This window comes from Dendropsophus ebraccatus, chromosome 1 (assembly GCF_027789765.1).
Source record: "Dendropsophus ebraccatus isolate aDenEbr1 chromosome 1, aDenEbr1.pat, whole genome shotgun sequence".
Classification (NCBI taxonomy): Eukaryota; Metazoa; Chordata; class Amphibia; order Anura; family Hylidae; genus Dendropsophus; species Dendropsophus ebraccatus.
In genome coordinates this window covers 142,555,508-142,579,908 of record NC_091454.1, presented here as the reverse complement: position 1 = coordinate 142,579,908, position 24,401 = coordinate 142,555,508, and the positions used below count along the sequence as shown (strand labels likewise).

The 24,401-nt window shown below is 43.7% G+C and overlaps 1 protein-coding gene across 2 annotated transcripts in view; it reads left to right on the top strand.

Annotated features, from left to right (window-relative positions):
- The window catches only part of TLN2 (talin 2), a 158,175-nt gene that overhangs the window by 56,119 nt on the left and 77,655 nt on the right, over nucleotides 1–24,401 (top strand). For both annotated transcript variants that reach the window (XM_069980795.1, XM_069980786.1), the window contains exons 2-4: nucleotides 12,582–12,747; nucleotides 13,168–13,265; nucleotides 22,707–22,836. In XM_069980795.1, coding sequence (XP_069836896.1) covers nucleotides 12,612–12,747; nucleotides 13,168–13,265; nucleotides 22,707–22,836 — 364 coding nt within the window. In that variant the 5' untranslated portion in view covers nucleotides 12,582–12,611. The remainder of the gene's footprint in view (nucleotides 1–12,581; nucleotides 12,748–13,167; nucleotides 13,266–22,706; nucleotides 22,837–24,401) is intronic.

Below are 24,401 nucleotides of genomic sequence, written 5' to 3'. Positions count from 1 at the left end.
CACGTAATATACATGTTGTCTACATGTGTCTGGCACAGTGACGTGGAAATGGTTCAACGGTAATAGATGAACACACAGCATTATGTCAGTACATTTGCCTAAAAGCATTAGCCGGTGACTCAGCTCCAGTATATAAATCATGTCCAGTAAATAATTCCAATGATTTCCTCTGGGATCTGCATCCAGAGAAGGTTGTGCTATTTAGCTGCGATTCTTTTACTCAGCACTGGCTAATTATTGTGTGCGAGGCCATGGTGGAGAGAAGAGTGTAAGAAATGCATGCTGTATGGGCCAGCAGTGAAGGAGTTACAGCCAGTGGCAGCCTGGAGGGGGGTCACTGACTTCTGTCCAGATTAATTTGGGGCACTCCTAAAGTCCTTTTCACCTCTCCTGGGTTGACGCTCCCTGTTTTCTAGGTTCAGGCTGTGAGAGGTTTCTGTAGGCAGATTGAATTCCTCATGTAGAATTTGAAGGCAGAAGCAGCTGCTTTAATTCCACATCTCGCGGGACAGGGACATGGTCATGGTTACACCTTAATATTGCAGTATTGTTATTGCATGATCTGATTTCCTATAGGACAGACAGTCATTGCGTTTTTAATAAGAGACAGCTGGATTCTGACAGCAGCTGTTGTCACATTACACTGTACAGAGACAAGGAGTGGGAATGTATTCTACTGTAGTTGTAGGTGAGGGCTGTGCACTGCTTTCTATAGATGCCAGGAAACGCTGTGTCATTTTTATACAAAGAGATATAATTGGCACTTATGCCTGAATTACTGCTTTAGAGGACTCCAGCAGCCGAATTAACATGGAAGTGGGTTAATCACAGGTGGTGCTTCCCTTAGACCTTCTGAGTAGCAAGTCTCTAAGACCTAGGAGTATCATAGTGCGTTTACATGACGGCATTCTGATTCTTCACGTCTAGATTCCTTTACAAGTTATGATGCATCTTTTTTTTATATAAGTTGGACTGACAAGATCAATTGGGAATGTAAGAGGATCCATACTGCTTTTTCACTAAGCACATAAACTTTTTTAATATGCTTGAACTTTTACAGAAGGGGAATACACAAGGGTTTATATTAACTTGGGTTTTGTTTAAAGGGAGAAATGCCCCTTAGGGTACAAACCCACACACCGTATACACAGCAGATACGCAACAAATACGCAGCAAATACGCAGCAGATTTGTTGGTACAGATTTAATGCTGTGTTCAGTTATTTAGATCTAATCTGCTGCGTATTTGCTGCGTATCGCAGCAGTAAATACGCTGCTTATACGGTGTGTGGGTTTATACCCTTATAATGTTTTAGGCCCCATGCACACATCAGATAAATCAATCCAGATTTCTTATCTGGTTGTCCAGATAGATTTCTAGACCCATAAGATTCGATTGGGCACACCCTTCAGGATTTGTAGGTCAGGAAATTATAGATCTAGTCCTATTTTTGTCTGGTATTCTGGACAGCTCTGGATTTGTATCCAGATGTGTATCCTAATCAGGAGCACATACGGTTAAATGCAGCATTGTGTTTAACAAGGCGAGGATCCATTGACTTCTGGCCCTGTCAATCACTCTTCTGACTTGAAGCAGCATTATGCCTTTATGCAGCATTATGCCTCCTGCCACAAGAGGTCGCTATCTCCCCCGCAGTGAGGTCACTTGTGTGCGCACGCAGTTCAGAAGGAGAGGGGGAGAAGCTTGAGGAGAGCACCGCTGCAGCTGTGTAGCATTCATTTTATACTGATGGTTGAAGCAGCCTGAAAGACTTCCTGATCAGTATTTCCTGACCATAAAAATGGTCACGGATATGATCATGGGGCCTTAAAGTTTAGGAGATGAGCAGACACACTCCAACCTGACAGACACCTTTCATCTAGAATTCAGAGTGTTGGTTATCCCAATCATGTCCTGTGTTCCTGTCATGTCCCCGTTGTATTCTAAAAGCCCTGGTGATACTGCTTGAGTATTGGTTTGGCAGGGACCAAGATATTTGCAGTCTCTGTTGATACATTATACACTGTAAATCCTGGCATTTAGAACAGCTGCATTTTCACAGTGGCCTACGCCAAGTTCAGACCTTATGGAAAAATCTATGAAACAGCTGTACTATGGTAATATCTGTCCCTCAAATCAGCTCTGGTTGAGGCTCTATTACTGATAAGTCACATGAATTACTCATTTTTATACACAAACACTATATCAAACCTAGGCAGCAGATATCTGCCCAATGCAAGCACCGATCTAGTACACACTCAATCATGTCAGTGCAGAACCATACGAATGTTCTTGCCACCCTTCACTTACCCCATTGTTGGCTGTACGTCCTCTGTTTACACAGGCAGATATGTGGCCAAGTAACAATAATTTTACTATTAAAGTCAATGGACTTCTCAATTAAACCACACCCAAAGAGCAATTAGTAACCCCAAAATAAAATAATGTACAAACACCAGGCCAGGCTGATAAATGGTCTCCGTTATTTTAGACTCAAAATGACAGACTTTATTTTAAACGGAGCTTAAAAAATTTGTGAATATAGCCTAACAGTCAAAGAGAACGTACCACTGGTACATTGCTTTTTTTGTTTTTTACACAAATAGACCAACACGGGGAAGCCGGTGCTGTTTTTTTTTTTTTTTAAACTGTTGCCCAGTTCCCAGGCATGGTGTCGGTGTATTACCGAGCACCAGCCGTACATGAAGCACTGGAGGTGGGACAGCCAGCCCCCAGTGTGATGATCACCCCTCCCCTCTTTGACACTGCTCCATTGATCCAAGTGAAGCCACATCTCAGAGGGAGGGCAGATCGTCACACTAAGGGTCGGTCTGCCCGCCCCCAGTGCTTTATGTCCGAATGGTGCTTGGTAATAGACCGTCACCATGCGTGGAAACCACGCTGTGGTTCAAAAAGACTGAGGCACCTGCATTCCTGCGTCGGCGCATACATGTAAAAAACAAAAAGCAATGTACCGGTGGTACATTCACTTCAAACTTTTAGGTATCAATTCACACCAGAGAATCAACGTCAGTCATCAGTAGATGCAACTTTTCTTTATTTCAGCATTAAACAAAGGGTCTAATAGGAGTGTTCCATTTCACAAACTATTGCATGATCCGGCTCACAATTTGATTTGTGAATCAGATGATGGGATAGTTCCCGAATGTATGGGAGATGGTGGTGCACTGTCTTACTACTGTACTGTATATGCACTCCAACAGTCTTATACAGTACAGGATGGGAGATGGTGGTGCACTATACTACTGCTATACTGTATATGCACTCCAGCAGTCTTATACAGTACAGGACAGGATGGGAGATGGTGGTGCACTGTACTACTACTGTACTGTATATGCACTCCAGCAGTCTTATACAGTACAGGATGGGAGATGGTGGTGCACTGTACTACTGCTATACTGTATATGCACTCCAGCAGTCTTATACAGTACAGGACAGGATGGGAGATGGTGGTGCACTGTACTACTACTATACTGTATATGCACTCCAGCAGTCCTATACAGTACAGGATGGGAGATGGTGGTGCACTGACTGTCCTACTACTGTACTGTATATGCACTCCAGCAGTCTTATACAGTACAGGATGGGAGATGGTGGTGCACTGTACTACTACTGTACTGTATATGCACTCCAGCAGTCTTATACAGTACAGGACAGGATGGGAGATGGTGGTGCACTGTACTACTACTGTACTGTATATGCAGTCCTATACAGTACAGGATGGGAGATGGTGGTGCACTGACTGTCCTACTACTGTACTGTATATGCACTCCAGCAGTCTTATACAGTACAGGATGGGAGATGGTGGTGCACTGTACTACTACTGTACTGTATATGCACTCCAGCAGTCTTATACAGTACAGGATGGGAGATGGTGGTGCACTGTACTACTGCTATACTGTATATGCACTCCAGCAGTCTTATACAGTACAGGACAGGATGGGAGATGGTGGTGCACTGTACTACTACTGTACTGTATATGCACTCCAGCAGTCTTATACAGTACAGGATGGGAGATGGTGGTGCACTGTACTACTGCTATACTGTATATGCACTCCAGCAGTCCTATACAGTACAGGATGGGAGATGGTGGTGCACTGTACTACTACTGTACTGTATATGCACTCCAGCAGTCTTATACAGTACAGGATGGGAGATGGTGGTGCACTGTACTACTGCTATACTGTATATGCACTCCAGCAGTCCTATACAGTACAGGATGGGAGATGGTGGTGCACTGTACTACTACTGTACTGTATATGCACTCCAGCAGTCTTATACAGTACAGGACAGGATGGGAGATGGTGGTGCACTGTACTACTACTATACTGTATATGCACTCCAGCAGTCCTATACAGTACAGGATGGGAGATGGTGGTGCACTGACTGTCCTACTACTGTACTGTATATGCACTCCAGCAGTCTTATACAGTACAGGATGGGAGATGGTGGTGCACTGTACTACTACTGTACTGTATATGCACTCCAGCAGTCTTATACAGTACAGGATGGGAGATGGTGGTGCACTGTACTACTGCTATACTGTATATGCACTCCAGCAGTCTTATACAGTACAGGACAGGATGGGAGATGGTGGTGCACTGTACTACTACTATACTGTATATGCACTCCAGAAGTCCTATACAGTACAGGATGGGAGATGGTGGTGCACTGACTGTCCTACTACTGTACTGTATATGCACTCCAGCAGTCTTATACAGTACAGGATGGGAGATGGTGGTGCACTGTACTACTACTGTACTGTATATGCACTCCAGCAGTCTTATACAGTACAGGACAGGATGGGAGATGGTGGTGCACTGTACTACTACTGTACTGTATATGCACTCCAGCAGTCTTATACAGTACAGGACAGGATGGGAGATGGTGGTGCACTGACTGTCCTACTACTGTACTGTATATGCACTCCAGTCTTATACAGGACAGGATGGGAGTTGGTGGTGCACTGTACTACTACTGTACTGTATATGCACTCCAGCAGTCCTATACAGTACAGGACAGGATGGGAGATGGTGGTGCACTGTACTACTACTGTACTGTATATGCACTCCAGCAGTCTTATACAGTCCAGGATGGGAGATGGTGGTGCACTGTACTACTACTGTACTGTATATGCACTCCAGCAGTCTAATACAGTACTGGATGGGAGATGGTGCACTGACTGTACTACTACTGTACTGTATTTGCACTCCAGCAAACTTATACAGTACAGGATGGGAGATGGTGGTGCACTGACTGTACTACTACTGTACTGTATTTGCACTCCAGCAAACTTATACAGTACAGGATGGGAGATGGTGGTGCACTGACTGTCCTACTACTGTACTGTATATGCACTCCAGCAGTCTTATACAGTACAGGATGGGAGTTGGTGGTGCACTGTACTACTACTGTACTGTATATGCACTCCAGCCGTCTTATACAGTCCAGGATGGGAGATGGTGGTGCACTGTACTACTACTGTACTGTATATGCACTCCAGCAGTCTCATACAGTACTGGATGGGAGATGGTGCACTGACTGTACTACTACTGTACTGTATTTGCACTCCAGCAAACTTATACAGGACAGGATGGGAGATGGTGGTGCACTGTACTACTACTGTACTGTATATGCACTCCAGCAGTCTTATACAGTACAGGATGGAAGATGGTGGTGCACTGCCTGTACTACCACTGTACTGTATATGCACTCCAGAAATCTTATCCAGTACAGGATGGGAGATGGTGGTGCACTGTACTACTACTGTACTGTATATGCAGTCCTATACAGTACAGGATGGGAGATGGTGGTGCACTGACTGTCCTACTACTGTACTGTATATGCACTCCAGCAGTCTTATACAGTACAGGATGGGAGATGGTGGTGCACTGCCTGTACTACCACTGTATATGCACTCCAGCAGTCTTATACAGTACAGGATGGGAGATGGTGGTGCACTGACTGTCCTACTACTGTACTGTATATGCACTCCAGCAGTCTTATACAGTACAGGATGGGAGATGGTGGTGCACTGTACTACTACTGTACTGTATATGCACTCCAGCCGTCTTATACAGTACAGGATGGGAGATGGTGGTGCACTGACTGTCCTACTACTGTACTGTATATGCACTCCAGCAGTCTTATACAGTACAGGATAGGAGATGGTGGTGCACTGCCTGTACTACCACTGTACTGTATATGCACTCCAGAAATCTTATCCAGTACAGGATGGGAGATGGTGGTGCACTGCCTGTACTACCACTGTATATGCACTCCAGCAGTCTTATACAGTACAGGATGGGAGATGGTGGTGCACTGACTGTCCTACTACTGTACTGTATATGCACTCCAGCAGTCTTATACAGTACAGGATGGGAGATGGTGGTGCACTGTACTACTACTGTACTGTATATGCACTCCAGCCGTCTTATACAGTACAGGATGGGAGATGGTGGTGCACTGACTGTCCTACTACTGTACTGTATATGCACTCCAGCAGTCTTATACAGTACAGGATAGGAGATGGTGGTGCACTGCCTGTACTACCACTGTACTGTATATGCACTCCAGAAATCTTATCCAGTACAGGATGGGAGATGGTGGTGCACTGACTGTACTACTACTGTACTGTATATGCACTTCAGAAATCTTATCCAGTACTGTACTGTATGTGAAGCCTCACCAGTGCTAAACTCACCATATAGAACCCTTGGTCCATTCTTGTAAAAACATTCGAATTCCCAACATTATTCTTGGGTATTACTCTATATGCCAATACATGTATATTATATCTATATATACACCAACCAGACTTCTGTGTTTAGAGCAAAGTAGTCAGTAACCTAGAGAAGGAGCTGCCAACAATGGAAGAGAATGAGAAGCATATATGGAGGAGGCAAGTTTGCTACATAAATGTAGTTGCAAAAAATATTATTAATAATAGTATTATGATGAGCCTCTACATGTATACCTATATTAGTTGATGGGAATACCCCTTCACATTGCAGTGACACCTCTTGCTGAATGCCCACTGCCTGCTTAAGGGTATAAACAAACACACCGTATACGCAGCGTATTTACTGCTGTGATACGCAGCAAATACGCAACAATCATGCAGCAGATTAGATCTAAATAACTGAACACCGCATCAAATCTGCACCATCAAATCTGCTGCGTATCTGCTGCGTACATGGTGTGTGTGTTTGTACCCTAAGGTCAGGTTTACCAAATGCTATCTAGTGGATGTAATGAAGGTTGCATGTGCTTCATTTTAACCCCTTAGCGACCCATGACGTATCTGATACGTCATGGTGCCGCTCGGGGTGTTCAGAGCGGGGTCCCGCCGGGACCCCGCTCTGAACGGCGCTGATCCCGGCTGACATGTGCAGCCGGGCAGTGCCTCTATTAGCCGGCGCGGGTCCCGTTGCCGCGCCGGCTAATTAAGCTGCACTTAGAGGCTTCAGACCTCACGTCCCTGGTGTCTAGTGGGACGGATCTCCCCCCGCGATCGCATCCGTTCTTCTGCCCGTGCCGGGCCTCAGCGTCGAAATGACGCTGATCCCGGCTCGGCAATAGATTGCTATGGCCTGCAGCAGGCCATAGTAATCTATGACCGATCTAATCGATCTTTGCTGTGTATATACACAGCATTGATCTCTATGAGAGATCAGTGCTGTCTATATACAAGTCCCCCAGGGGGCTTCTAGTTACAGTAAAAAAAAAAGAAGTAAAAAAGTGTTTTTATTAATAAAAAATCCCCTCCCCTAATAAAAGTCCAAATCACCCCCCTTTTCCCATTTTATAAATATAAATTAATAAATAAATAAACATATTTAGTATTGCCGCGCGCGTAATCGCCCGAACTATTAATTAATCACATTCCTGATCTCGCACGGTAAACGGCGTCAGCGCAAAAAAATTCCAAAGTGCAAAATTGCGCATTTTTGGTCGCATCAAATCCAGAAAAAATGTAATAAAAAACGATCAAAAAGTCGTATATGTGCAATCAAGGTACCGATAGAAAGAACACATCATGGCGCAAAAAATGACACCTCACACAGCCCCATAGACCAAAGGATAAAAGCGCTATAAGCCTGGGAATGGAGCGATTTTAAGGAACGTATATTTGTTAACAATGGTTTGAATTTTTTACAGGCCATCCGATACAATATAAGTTATACATGTTATATATCATAGTAATCGTAACGACTTGAGGAACATGCATAACAAGTCAGTTTTACCATAGGACGGACGGCGTAAATGCAAAACTCCCCGAAGTCAAAACAAATTCGTTTTTTTTTTCAATTTGACAGCGCAAATGATTTTTTTCCGGTTTCGCAGCATATGTTATGGAAAAATAATGCCTGTCATTGCAAAGTACAATTGGTTTCGCAAAAAAAAAGCGCTCATATACGTCTCTAGGTGAAAAAATGCAACGACTTTTAAACTTAAAATGGAATAAGCAAAAGCGCAAAAACGAAAATAGGCTTTGACCTTAAGGGGTTAAAGACATATGCAGCAACCTGCCAAGCAGCAGCCGTCACTACACCTGCATGTAAATAGGAATGTGTATGTAACACTTGCTTCTGTGCCGAAAACAAAACACACTTGTGTACCTAGAATTTGCGTATTTCTCCAGCATTAGCAGGCACTTATATACTCCATAACTGATCAGTAACTTAGCCATTTTATTATGGAGTTTTGTCCGGTCCATTTAGTGCATGGTATAAATTGTCGGTGACTTGTGAGCAGGGTGCTTGCTCCTCTTTGTTGTGTCTGTACCAGGGATAATCCTCGCACACCTGCAGCGATCCCTCATTCAGCACTGCTTTTCTGGAGCTCTGGCTCCCTTTAATCTTGTAACCTTTTCTCTTTTGTGTTTGCCAGTATAGCTCTGTGTGCTTTGGAGTTATATTGTTCAGTTCCTTTGCTGCACACACTTGTATAAGGACACCTTTTGTTTACTTTCCTATGGTGTATGTCTTGCAGACTTGAATTAGGTTGGTTTCATTCTTTTCCTTCTCTTATTTTTCAAGGATTAAACTCCTGATTAGCAAAGTGTGTACAAATGTAAAGCTTCCCTCTGATGCCTAGAACTCATTATAGTACATTGTATTGTCACCAAGTACAATCCTACCATGCTTGGCCCCCTACCGGCAAACCTTTCTGTATAGCAGCCCCCTGATGTATATTTTTATTACTACCTGAATAATTCCTCAGGTAATAAGGAAAAGCAGGCTCCCTGGTACCAGGGAATAACATGACATGTGATTCCGCCATGAGGAAAGGAGTGGGGTTGTCATAATGACAATGCCACAGCTGTTCCCCAATAATGTATAATGCTTTTTTCATAGGAAGATAATCTGGTGGTATGTTTTAGGGAATTGCTACATATGCAGCCCCCCATATTTCACAAAGAGTTTTCTAAAGAAGAGACTTATCATTCAGAAGTTGCAAAGGGAAAAATGTAACACAAGGTGAAGTCATAGTAAAGTACACGTAGTGGTCCAGGGTCCAGTGGTCTTATGCCACGTTTACACGGAGCGATAATTCGCCCAATCGATCGTTTAACGATTTTGAAGCAACGATTTGGTTTTTATAACAATCAACGTTTAGATGAATAAATCGTTTGAAAATTCGTAAGTTTTTAAGATCGCTTAATCCCATCTTTTACTTAGGGTAAATCGCTGGAAAACTGTTTACACAAAGCAATCTGCGAAATTTCAGCGAACGATGAACAACAATTTAAGAACGTTGAAAGATCAAAATGAACGATTTGTCGCTCGTTGTTTGATCGTTTGCTGTGTTTATACAGTACGATTATCGCTCAAATGCGATCGTTTATGCGAAAATTTGAACGATAATCGTTCCATGTAAATGCAGCATTAGCGGTGTCCCTTGTGGCAAGCCGCTGAAGTCATAAGTTGTCATCATCTACTCTCCTTAGCCCCCCCCCCCCTCCCGACATACTCACACTGAGAGGAAAAAGTCCTAGCTTGTTTGTTTTACAATGCTTCCAAACTTTAAGAGGTTAAGTATGTATTCACACAAAGAATGGAAGGCACTTATATAAAAGCAATGCTCCACAGGAGTTTATTTTTCTGGGCTTGTTATCGCTCATGTCATGCTGGGAGCGCTGCTCCTGTGTTTGTAAGGCTGAGCTTTATGCAATACCATTTATATAATATTCTATACATTATACCTAAACTAATTGCAGTTATTAGTAATATGGAGTAAAATTAACTCTTAATAGTTCTTAGTAGTCCTACATGTACATGTGAGCGATGACTAGGATACAGCACATGCCCCGTGAATGTGCAGCCATTATTGGTTGTGAAGACTTATCTGTGAGGAACCCTCCTTGTCCTCTGAGGGTCATAGACTATGGCTGGGATACATGTACAGAAAACTTCACCTGAAACGCAACTTTTGTTCCTTTGTAATAGATAAAAGTAGATATTTAAAGCAAGGTACTAAGCGGTCCAGATGGTGAATAACATTCTGTGCAGTTCTGGGCTGATGGAAGGTCATGGCTGTGGTATTGCAGCTCTGCACTTGATGAATCCATTCATCCATCCATCCTATTACCAATGTGTATTTGTGTCAGTGTATTCTTATTGTTTGGTTTTAATAAATGCCTGCGTTCTGACCGGTGATATTGGATTTCTTTTAGAAAAAAATTAGTATTCTAGTAGAAATCCATTTTTTGGTCACAAAGAGGTGGCTGCAGCCATGTGGAGTGCCCCCTTCTGGTGATTCTGGCCGCTTCTGGTAATTTCTTCCTGGACTATTTCCCAGAGGAGCGGGCGCATTGTGATTTGTTGTCACCTTTGTAAAGCTCTCATCATAAGGTCACAGACAGACCGTGGCTCTTGTTACTGGACTTCAGATATTACAGGCTGGAGCAAGCAGGGACTGCTAAATCTGCTACCCAGTGTGAAGAGTACATTCTGTTAACTTTGGCTTTTATGATGCAGCAGATATCTTCTTTATGTCTTTGTCATCTTATCTTTAGTTTGCCCTCCTACTTTCCCTTTCTGGCTCCTGGCCTTGCTATTTCTTATATTCTCCTGTTTTATCCCTTCGTACTTCCTCACTGTGGCTCTTCCTGTGCTGCTGTATCTTCTTCTTTTTTTCTGCTCCCACCTTCTTTTTTTTCTTTTCTTTTTTATAGTCCCTATGTCAGTAGCATGATCATTTCCACTGTTAGGGTGCGTTCACACCTACAGGATTTGCAGCAGATCCGCAGCAGATTTAAATGAAATCTGTTGCGGATCTGCTGCAGATCCGTAGCAGAAATTACGCTGCGGATCCGGTAAGTGTGAACGTACCCTTAATGGAGACCTTAGTGCGATACTGCTACACATTGTACTGCTTTATTGCAGATCAAAGTGCGGGGTCTGGACCTGCCATATTTACTGCAGCTGCTAAATCTTACATTACACAGGCCCAGTGCTGCACAGAGCCAGAGATTTCTAGGGTATCGGAGTCCTCACTTGTGGGACCATGACTAGGGTCTTCAATCCTGTATCTAGAAACATTCTCTTGGTAGACAGATGTACTAAATCATATTTTTCGGTAAATTCCACCATGATTTCAGTGCTATATACTTATAGTATTGTTTATTTATATTACTCATTTATAGAGAGCTGACATTCTCATGCACTGTACAGAGATTATGACATCGCTTCTTGTCCCCGTGTGGGCTCTCAATATAACCTCAGTGGAGCAGCAGGCGCCATAGTGGGAAAAGTTTCAGTAGAACTTGTAATATATTGATATAAATCCCTGTGGATTCTTGGCTCAGGAGTCCAGCGGGTGGTCCACATCAGTGATTGTCAGTCTTTAAGGATGTCAGTCATTGATAAGAACCGCCCACTTGAGTCCTACGCTCAGAATGAGCAGGGATTTACATCAATAGCATTCAAATTCTATTGAATCTGTTCCCACTGAGCTTTGTAACAATCTGCTCAGCTTCTGCTCTGGTGTCTGTACAAAAGACTGCATTTTCATGTGATAAGTGTATCTAGCACCAACCTTGCACGTATGGTATGTGTGGTATGAATCCAGCAATGTCCTGCTTTTTCAAATCTGAGCTCTTGTTTCAGAGAGATGCCCAAGATTCTGATCATGCTAATGACCTAGTCTGAAACACTGGAGACTTTCTTGTCTGCTCATGACATTTCTTCCAGCCTTTTGCATATTCATTGGGCAGCGCCATGAGTGGGCAGGGAAAGCTGTGTACTGGGGGCGCTGGGACCGCCTTCAGTGCACCAGCCTCTGTCATTAGCATCTTTGCATTTTTGGGCATATCTCTTGAATCGGACCTTGGATTTTCAATAGCAGGACGTCACTGGATTCAGAACAGTATTGCCAGTCTGCATATATCTAGAAAGGTTGCTTCTAGATTAACTTTAGTATGCTTAATGTATCAGTATGTTATATAAGTGCATTATAGTATGTACAGTTTTATGTTATAAACACTTCTAAACCATGTTAAATTAATAGCTACACCTGCATGCGCCATTTTTCTGTTAAATTAACTATGTTTTCAGCGTGCAGGTTTTGTCAAGTTATTAGTCACCATGGTTGCCCTGTCGCTAAAGATATGTGTACGGCAGTGCAATGTTGTCAAGACCATGCAATTTGAGCCATCCACTGCTGTCTATGATGCCTGCCGGATCATCCGAGAGCGGGTCCCAGAGGCTCAGACAGGCCAAGGTATTTTAAACAATTTATTTATTTATTTTTTTACACTGATTTTCTTTTTACTTTTAATGTAAGAATCTAAAGAACACTCTTAATTACCAATACTGCATAAAGTTTATTGTGCCCTGCATTTAGCCACATAACACACTTTTACCCTGGCTGTGAAAGTACTCACTTAATTGTGCGTACAATTTTAAGTTTTTTTTTTTTCAATAAATGAAAATATGTAGGGCAATGAAAAACTCTATTATATTAGTTTAGTACTTTCTGTTTAGTTGAGTCTTTTTCACATATGTCCATTGTCTATAATGTATCTATCTTGAATAATGTAGGTTTTTGTTCAAGACAACAGTGCTTTGTTGTGCTGTGTCCAACTGCTGGGCACATACCCCAGACTGTCTGTATGACTTGACCTCTTCCCTTTGCCCACAGCGCTCGACTTTGGCCTCTTCTTATCTGATGAAGATCCGAGGAAAGGAATCTGGCTGGAGGCTGGCAGAACCCTGGATTACTACATGCTGAGGAATGGGGTATGGCCTAAGTCTGTCAATGGGATATGCATGTAACCTATTTGATACCAGTACACACAAAGATTTAATTAGTGTAATAAAAATATCTAAAAACTTACAGCACTGCATATGGCACTTATATCAGTCATTTAACCATTTATATGCTGTCATCAGTAGTGATCACATCAATTTGATGGCTCACTTATCTGTCTACTGTAGGTTCCATTGCCAACCAGCACCTTGGCAACACAATTGCAGAGAGCTGATTATTAGTGTGGCAGCTGGAAGCTAGTACTAGGAGTACTAGTCTGCCCGAGGCAGAATTTAGCAGCAGACCACCAATCTAACTGAAGCAAAAACATAGCATTGATCAGTATCTGGTGATTGTAAAATGTAAACATAAATATAAACATATTTCATATCGCCTTTTATGGAATCGTCTAAACTATTCAATAACATTCCTGATCTCTGTCAACAGTGAGAAAAAATAATGTTGATTTTTTTTTATCACATCACTAAAATGGAATAAAAAGCTTTGCAGTTAAAATGGAATAAAAAGTAATCAAAAAGTCACATCTCCACAATTAGGCTACTAGCAAAAACTACAGATCACGTAGCAAAAAATTAGCCCTCAAACAGCCCCTTAGATAGAAAAATTAAACAGTTGTAATGGTCAGAATATAACAATTTTAATTACCCAACTTTTTAATAAAAACTATCGTTGTAATCGCACTTCCCCACAGTATACTGATAAAATGTCATTTGTACCATAAAGTACATTGTGCTTTAACCATAGCCAGCTTTACCTTTTCAGCGGTTAGGCTATAGTAGCATTAATGTAAAATCAGACTTGGTAATTCTAGCTTCTGCCGTATGCATCAATGAGCCCCAGATGCCCGTGACCCTTTATCTAGTCAAATTGTCGCCCCTGCTTTACAGGTGTAAAATAATGAAGACCTGTACTTACCTGCCCTCGCTCCCCCCAGCCTTGACTGTGGTATTCCCTACTTACTGCAACTGCTGCTAACACTTCTGATCCCGTCTCTGAAGTGACAGGCTGCTCAGCCAATTTTTGGCAGAGACAGGCAAGTGCCGCGGCCTGTACTTCAGAAACTGGTACGGAAGTGCTGGAAGCGGCTGTGGTGAGCAGGGAATCCCAGAAACAAGCAAGGAGGACACCGGAGTAACATGGAGAGGTAAGTATACGTCTTCATTATTTTCTTTACCCTTGCAATATCACTGACAATATTCAACCTTGCTAAAAGGTAACAATTAGTCGATCGACGCCTCGGCTAATAGTTGTGTTTATTATATGCCCGATTCTGCCTGATTGGGCAGATAATTTCCCTGTGTAAGGGTCAATTTACACAGCAAGATTATCTGACAGATTATCTGCCAAAGATTTGAAGCCAAAGCCAGGAACACACTATAAACTGTGATCAGGTCATAAAGGAAAATCTGAGATTTCTCCTCTTTTCAAATCCATTCCTGACTTTGGGTACTATTTCACGGGCCGAGGAGGGCCCGATCAACGATGTAAACGAGCGGCGATCTGCTAGATCGCCGCTCATTTACTGGGCCTATTCCACAGCCCGATGATCGTTGAGAGAGGGCTGCAGGGACATCGTTACCGATGTCCTTCCAGCCCTTGCAGCATACATTACCTGTCAGGTCTTCTGCTCTGCTCCGTCCTCTTCCCCTGGTCCCGCGCGCTCTAGCTTCAGAATGGCCTGTCAGCTGACAGGCCACTCAGCCAATCACAGGCCGCGGGGGTCCCGGCCTGTGATTGGCTGAGCGCTCCGTCAGCTGACAGGCCATTCTGAAGCTAGAGCGCGCGGGACCCGGGGAGGACAGAGCGGAGGAGAAGGTAATGTATGCAGGTAATGTATGCTGCTGCTGCTTCTCAAATCGTCGGTCGCCCGCCGTGCACCGCTGTTCAACCGTAGCGATGCGCAGTGGGGGAACAATGATTTTAGGTCTGGCCCTAAATGAACGATCAGCCGATGACACGATCATCAGCTGATCGTTCTCTCGATTTCACCGAGCGATGATCGGCCGAATCGAGCCGAATGGGGCCGATTTGGACAATTATCGTTACTGTGGAATAGGGCCCTTTGGCTTCAAATCTTTGGCAGATAATCTGTCAGGTAATCTTTCTGTGTAAATGGAGTGTTCTAGGCATTCCAGGGCTCACTTGATCATATTTAACTATGATGCAGGGAGTCCTGTTAGGGGTTAAGAGTTCAGTCTGTGATTTAGAGATGACATAGGGTCTGTATATCATTAGTATATCACAGACACTTAAACATAGCCTAAATCTGCATAGTCTGGAGGAAAGAAGGAAAAGGGGGCACATGATTGAAATGTTTAAATAAGTTAACCTCTTAACGACATTGGATGTACGCTAACCCATGATATACATCTACGCCATTATCTGCAGGGTCTCTACGAAGTGAGCATAGGAGCTGAGCTCACTTCATAGAGGGCGAGGTCTTACACTTACATCTGTGCTGTCAGCTTGGTGATATTCATACAGAGTCTGCCACGGGCAAGCTGTATGTGAAGACTGAGGCAATGTAGGGGCACAGCATTGACCAGTGTATGCAGTCTACTGATTTCATGTAATAAAAAGTTTTTAAAAATATGATATAACCCTTCCCCCAATAAAAATTTACCATTTTATATATAAAACACATAAAAAATAAATAAATGTTATATATATTAGTGTGCGCAATTGTCTGATCTATTAACCCCTTAAGGACAGAGCCTGAAATGGCCTTAATGACAGAGACAAATTTTATGAATATGACCAGTGTCACTTTAGTCATTAATACCTTCGGGATGCTTTTACCTATCCGGCTGATTCTGAGATTGTTTTCTCGTGACATATTGTACTTTACATTTCTGGTAAATTGGAGTCGATACTCATAACAAATCTTTATGAAAAAAAAACAAATAATGTGAAAAAATGTGAAAAAATGCATTTTTCCAACCTTGAAACTTTTTTGCGTATACAGAAAGTGGTTATACCACATAAATTATATATTAAATAGCATTAGCAACATGTCTACTTTATGTTGGCGGCATTTATTAAACTATCTTTCATTTTTTTTAGACGATAGGAAGCTTAAAACATTAGCAGCAAATTTCCAAATTTTCAGTAAAATTTCAAAATCAGATATTTTTAGGGACCTGTTCAGGTTTAAAGTGTATTTGAGGGGCCTGTATGTTAGAAAGCCCCACAAAGCACCCCATTTCAGAAACTGCACCCCCCAAACTCTGCAAAAGCACATCCAGAAAGTGTTTTAACCCTTTAGGGGAGTCACAGAAATAAAAGCGAAGTGTGTAAGGAATTTGAAAATTTTAATTTTCTGTGCAGAGATTTTATTGTAATCCAATATTTTTCATAATTATAAACCTATTACCAGAGAAATGCACCCCAATAATTATTGCCCCGTTTCTGCAGTTTATAGAAATACCCCATATGTGACCCTATTGCGCTATTTGACGCAACCACAAGCCTCAGATATAAGGGAGCGCCTAGTGAATTTCAACGCCTCCGTTATATTTGGTCATTTTTGACTGTACCACTTCAGGTTGGCAGAGGCTCTGGGGTGTCAAAACCTAAAAAACACCCCTAAAGGGACACCATTTAGAAAACTACACCCCTCAAGGAATGTAACAAGGGGTGCGGTGAGCATCTGGACCCCACAGGTGCTTCACAGATTTTCCGAACAATATGGCGTGAAAAAAGAAAAATTTATTTTTACACTAAAACGTTGTTCTAGCCTTCAATTTTTCATTTTCTTAAAGGGATAAGAGGCAAAAAAAGACAAAAAATGTGTAGCGCAGTTTCTCCCGAGTACAGAAATACCCCACATGTGGCGATAAAGTGCCAAGGGGGCGCAGGACGAGCCTCCAAAGGGAAGGAGCGCCAATTGGCTTTTGGAAGCTGAATTTCACTGAAAAGGATTTCAAGGGCCATGTCGCATTTACAGAGCCCTCGTGCTGCCAAGACACTGGAAACCCCCCACAAGTGATTCCATTCTGGAAACTACACCCCTCAAGGAATCTAACAAGGGGTGCAGTGAGCATATGGACCCCACTGGTGACGGGCACAAATGTGGAACAATGTGACGTGAAAGGGAAAAATTTCATTTTTTCACTTTCATGGCACAAATGTGCCCATCATCAAGGGGTTCATATCCTCACTGCACCCCTTGTTAGATTCCTTGAGGGGTGCAGTTTCCAGAATGGGGTCACTTGTGGGGGGTTTCCACTGTCCTGGCAGCACGAGGGCTCTGTAAATGCGACATGGCGTTCATCATCCATTCTAGCCAAATCCAACCTCCAAAATCCAAATGGCGCTCCTTCCCTTCGGAGGCTTGCCCTGCGCCCACATGACGCTTTATGTCTACATTTACGGACTCGGGGGAAATTGCTCTACATATATTGTGTGTTTTTTTCTCTTTTAACCCCTTGTGAAAATGATAAATTCAAGGCTAAACCAACATTATAGTGTAAAAAATGTAATATTTCATTTTCACGCCACATTGTTCCACATTTGTGCCCGTCACCAGTGGGGTCCATATGCTCACTACACCCCTTGTTACATTCCTTGAGGGGTGTAGTTTCCATAATGGGGTCACTTGTGGGGGGTTTCAACTGTCTTGGCAACACAGAGGCCTTTTGAATGCAACATGGCCCCTCAAAATCCATTCCATCCAAATCCAGCCTTCAAAAACGAAATGGCGCTCCTTCCCTTCGGAGGCTTGCCCTGCGCCCACATGGCGCTTTATGTCCACATGTGGGGTATTTACGGACTCGGGGGAAATTGCGCTACACATTTTGTTTTTTTTCTCCTCTTTTAACCCCTTGTGAAAATGATATATTCAAGGCTAAACCAACATTATAGTGTAAAAAATGTAATATTTCATTTTCACGCCACATTGTTCCACATTTGTGTCCGTCACCAGTGGGGTCCATATGCTCACTACACCCCTTGTTACATTCCTTGAGGGGTGCAGTTTCCATAATGGGGTCACTTGTGGGGGGTTTCAACTGTCTTGGCAACACAGGGGCCTTTTGAATGCAACATGGCCCCTCGAAATCCATTCCATCCAAATCCAGCCTTCAAAAACCAAATGGCGCTTCTTCCCTTCGGAGGCTCACCCTGCACCCGCATGGCGCTTTATGTCCACATGTGGGGTATTTCCGGAAATTGCTCTACACATTAAATGTTTTTTTTTATCTTTTAACCCCTTGTGAAAATGAAAAAACATGACAAGATTAATAATTTAGAGTAAAAATTTTACAAAAATTACACTAAATGTTGGTCTAGCCTTGATTTTTTTCCATTTCCACAAGGGGTTAAAAAAGAAAATGAACACAAAATGTGTAGGGTAGTGTCCCCTGAGTACGAAAATACCCCACATGTGGGCATAATGTGCCATATGGGCACAGGGCAAGTCACCAAAGGGACAGAGCGCCATTTAGAGGCTGGAATGGAGGATGGAGGCCATGTCGCAATTACAAAGCTCCTGTGCTGCCAGGACAGTAGAAACCCCCGACAAGTGACCCCATTCTGGAAACTACACCCCATAAGGAATCTAACAAGGGGTGCAGTGAGCATATGGACCCCACTGGTGACGGGCACTTACGTAGAACATGTGCCGAGAAAATAAAAAATACAATTTTTTTTTATTTTCACGTCCCAAATGTGGCCGTCACCAGGGGGCCATATCCCCGCTGCCCCCCTTCTTAGATTCCTTATGGGGTGTAGTTTCCAGAATGGGGTCACTTGTGGGGGGTTTCTACTGTCCTGGCCGCACAGAGGCTTTGTAATTGCATCATGGCTTCCTCTAATGGGAATGGCGGCCATACCTATTTAGCTGGGGAAAAGGGACAATTCTAATTTATTTGGGGGTATTAGGCCAATTATTAGTTTATAAGGTTGGAAATGACAGGTGTCCATCAAATTCAACCTGTGTTGATCCAGAGGAAGGCAAAAAACCCTCGTGAGGCAGACGACAGTAGCCTCATCACAGGGGAAAAATTCCTTCCTGACTCCATAATGGCGATCAGAATAATCCCCGGATCAACGTGACCCCTGAAATAGGAATAAGGGACAGAATTTAGATAATGTAGAACCCCAGTGACGTGTGGTGCGCCTTGGAGCGATCCAGTATGCAGAGGCCGGGGGGATCAGGACAGGTGTCACACGGGAAAATGGCGTCCTTCCTGATCCCCCTGTTACCCCACACTCTGCACTTCTTCTGGGGTCTCCCTTTCTCCAGTGTGGGGGACGTCACCTGGAAAATGTTGTCCTGGTGCGATACGGGGTCCTTCATATCCAGAAGTGCTGGGTCCGCTCCATGGCTGCTAAATATTAGGGCGCTATTACTACTTCTGATATTTTCAGATCGTGCCGCAAGCTACAGGGCAGCGAGGGACTGGAAGAGGGGGGTGCTGGTCTAAAAGTTATCCCCGTACAGGTGGTAACCTTTATCCAGCAGTGGGAAGATCAGTTCCCGGACGATCTCCCCACTAACTCCAAGGATGGGGGGGAAGGGGGCATCTGGGGGCTGGATTCGGGTGTCCCTTCCTACATACACTCTAAGGGTACGTGCACACTGCGGAATCGCGACAGATAACCCTTCATGCATTCCGCAGTTGGCACCCTCCGGCGGACTGATGCAGGCGCACGTCTCCACACGTGTCATAGACTCCATTCTATGCACGGGCGGATTCCGCTCTCCGTCCAACGTGTTCATTCTTTGGATGGACGACGGATTCCGCCCGTGCATAGAATGGAGTCTATGACACGGGTGGAGACATGCGCCCGCATCAGTCCGCCGGTGGGTGCCAGCTGCGGAATGCACAAAGGGTTATCCTTCGCCATTCCGCAGTGTGCACGTACCCTAAATCTGTAAGTGTACCCTAAGATACTCTCACAGAGTGTGTAGAATTTCACACCATGCCGTCATCTCTTATTGGGACGGTACTGGCGGAAAAGACGTGTCTGGGGGGCAGCGTACGCTACGCTACCCCCAGACACGTCACTGGATGATGAGGATGAATGGAGGAAAGAACGATCCCCCCCATTCATCCTCACTGGCTGTTTTGGTGTCGGAGGCAATAATAACGTATCCCTCTGACGCCGAAAACACCCTGGGGGCCATCTTTATACGGGGACTAGTATATGGGGTATGTAGTGGTGTAGTGTCAAACTTTATTCAATGTAGTGTGGTGTAATGTAGTGTTTTTTTACGTGTTTTTTTACAGTAAGTATAAAAAAAAAACCTACGCCAACAAAGGAGTTGCTGATAAATGCCGCAATGTGCGGCACTTATAAGCAGACCGTGGCAGTAGAATATAGAAAAAAAACACCCTACGCCAAAAAGGAGGAGTTGCTGATTAGCAGCGCACTTTCGTGCGATGCTGATCAACACTCAGCGGCGATAGGGTGCGGAAAATAGAAAAAAAAAAAATTTGGGAAAAAAAAATAATTTTTTTTTATATTCTGAATATCCCTGTAGCTGCTGATAAGTGTATTACACATATCAGCCGCTAGGGGGCAGCAGAGCGCAAAATCCGGAAAATGACGAGGCTGGAGCCGAAAATAGCCGAAAGAAGACGACGAGGACCGCCGGAAAGACCCGAAGACCGAACGGAATGACGGAGGACGCCGCGAACCCGGAAGACGCCGATCAGGAGCCCGGGACAGGTGAGTAATGTACAAATACCTGCTCTGGACCCCTCGGCTACCTAGCTGAGGGGTCCAGGGCAGGTATTTACTATTTTGTGGGACTCTGATCGCCGTGCCACCGGCCCGATCGCCGTGAACGGCCGGCCGGCCGTTCACGGCGATCGGGCCGGTGGCACGGCGATCAACATTACTTTTTACAGTAATGGCGGTCGGTGCCGTCCTCGGACAGCACCGATCGCCATTTTTTTCCGGGTCATCGGGTCACCGATGACCCGGAAAGGTTTCGATCGCCGCTATTGGCTGATCTGAATTGATCAGCCTATAGCAGCGATCGTAAGCACGGGGGGTGTTAACCACCCCCCGTGCCGAGAAGCTATGATGGCCTGCTATGATTTATAGCAGGCCATCTTCCCCGACCGCTGTGTGTGAACACGCAGCGATCGGGGAAACATCGGGCGTAAATTTACGCCCTGATGCGCTAAGTACCATGGCGCCAGGGCGTAAGTTTACGCCCGATGTCGTTAAGGGGTTAAAGGACAACTCCTGCAGGACACCCCCCCCCCCCCAAAAAAAAAAAAAAACCCCACAGACACCATACTCGCCATCCCTCTGGTGACGATCCCCACTCGATTCGCCCACCGTCTGCTTCTCCGTCACCGCTGTCCAGCGATGTCTCTTGCTTCTGGGTTCAGGGGATGGAAAAGGCTGCCAGTGCGCTTGCACACCGGCAGCCTTTTCATTGGCTGGAGCGCATCACATGGCTTACAGGAAGCTCAGCCAATCAGCCGAAAGTGGGGGAAGGGGGCCAGACTGGGGGTATTTAACCACATTACAAAGTTATATGAGTTTGTAATGTTTGTTAAATAAGCAAAAAAAAATTTTTGTGGGATTTGTCCTTTAAGCTGTAACAATATTATTCCCCTAGGGTGAAAGGTGTAAAAAAAAAAAAAAGGAAAAAAGCGCCAGGCGTAAAAAAAAGAAAAAAAATTGTCAATTTATCAGGAAAAAAAAATAAAGAAAATATTTTTTTAAAAATTAAATGATTGTTCCTCTCAGACCCCCATGAGTAAACTATTAAGGTACCCATACACCTTCAATAACTGGCTTAAAAAGTGGCCCTCTGTTATCTTTCCTGTCCTTTCTCCCCATACACAGCAATATTTGGAACAGCCAAGTGCTCTCTCTAATAACAAAGAGGTTGAGCAGTGAGTTTGCATCACGCCCAACCCTTAGGCTCCGTTCACACGGAGCAGAACAGGCGGAATTCTGCAGTGGAATTCTCCGCCGTGGAATCCCGCCAGCTTCCCTGTCATAATGACAGTGTAGTGCCTTATCTCCACTGACATCATCTGTAGGTGGATGGCCGAGAGACTCTCATATACCTTATACTGATAGCCATACCGCTCGCACCAGGTACAGCCAACTAAAGTGTATGGGGACCTTTGCTGTTCTTTATATTGTAACACCTGATAGCTGTTGTATGAAAATTAACAAGATCAGTCCATTGCAGAACGTGAGCAGTTTTTGAGACATTTCAGGTCACTAAGATCCAGACTTAGGGTACAAACCCACACACTGTATACGCAGCAGATACGCAACAAATACGCAGCAGATTTGATGGTGCAGATTTGATGCTGTGTTCAGTTATTTAGATCTAATCTGCTGCGTATTTGCTGTGTATTTGCTGCGTATCCAACCGCTGTCTTTATGACTCACCACCTGTATCTAACCAAGTTTATTCCTCTTTCCCTCAGGATGTCTTGGAGTATAAAAAGAAACAGCGACCCCAGAAAATTCGAATGTTAGATGGAGCAGCAAAAATGATTATGGTGGACGACTCCAAGACTGTAGGAGAACTTCTGGTGACCATCTGCAGCAGAATAGGTGAAGTGCTTATTCCGTGTTCTATGCTAATCACAAATAAATAAATTAAACAAAAGCAGTAATAAGACACTGTAGAAGAAGCCCTAGGCTTTAGGTCGCATCTTTGCTACTATTTCTGCTGTTGTGACCTGTCATTGGAAGAAAATAAGAGTAACTACTGTGACCCTCACTGATTATGGCAATGGGAGTCCCATGTCCCTGTGAATAACTGGCCAACCCCGTTCAAACTGAAGGGCCTCAGCAGTTAGATGCACAATGATCAAGCTAATACTTAGGATGGTATGTGATATGGCTGCATGTATCATATTTTCTACACAACTTCTGTTGTTTAAAAAAAATCTTTTTTTTTAGCAATCTTTCTGCTAAGTTTCATAGTAATTAAGTTTTTAATTTTGGGGGCATCAGTGGAGACTCTTGATTGATTTTTCACTGATCTCCTTGCGCTCAGTGATTACTGTGTTTTGTTAGTTTTGTCATTACCCCAACTAGCCAGAATCCTGCTCCACACTGATGAGGGGCAAATACCCCGAAACAGCTGTCTGTTAATGGATACCTTCCTTGGCAAGCCCTTGTCATGTCACAATACTCGCACCTTGAGTTAGACTTTGACACAAAAGGGGCCACCCTGTTGTTTCCCTGTTTATGTTCCAATAACCAAGGGTTATCTATCAGGGTGGTGTGGTGCTCTCCCCATCATGAACCCTGTGGCAACAGGCTAGGGATATATGGCTATTCCCGTGTTTTGAGACTCGCAACCGAGGCTCCAATGGCTCCTTTTTTGCATATTTAAATTTTTGGGGACATCGGTGGAGACTCTTGAATGAGTACTTTGTTGAAATTTTTTCACTGATCTCCTTGAGATCAGTGATTGCTGTATTTGTTGGTTAAGTTTCATAGTAAACAAATAATTAGAAATGAACGAATTTTCAGTGCAAACGAAGCAAATCGCTTTGTTAGCTCGGCAATCTGCCAGCTGCTTTTGAAGTCCAGGCAAATCCGTGCTGCTCCACCCCGGGTGCCTGGAAAAGCTAATCTACTTGAAAATCCACAGCAGTAAACAACAGATCCACACTATTTAATGCAGTTTTTATACTAGATTGTGTGGATTGTGATGCGGAAATGCTGTGGAATGCAGTGGAGCGATTTTCCACTGCAGAAAAGTTTCCATTTTACTGATTAACAAAACTTAGATCTACTCCAACTAGTAGTGTACAGTAAGAAAAAAATAGCGTACAAGGGGATGGGGCAGAGGATACTTTATATAAGAGGATATTTAGTTGTTACTATTCAATTTAAACAAAAGTTGTAATATAATTTACATGTATCTCAAGGTATGTTCACATGTGCCAGTAGGCCAGAGACTGCACTGCCATATTGAGGAAAAGAATATGGCACTTCCCACTCCCACTTGATTTTACATAAGATTGTGTTTACGGCTATTGTTCTCATTATTGAAACTGTAAAGCTTTCTCATCATCCAATGTGTACACATGGTTTTATAAAATGCTAATTACAATCATGACACAGTTCTTCTCTGGGGTAAAGTATTGCTGCTGCGAACCCAC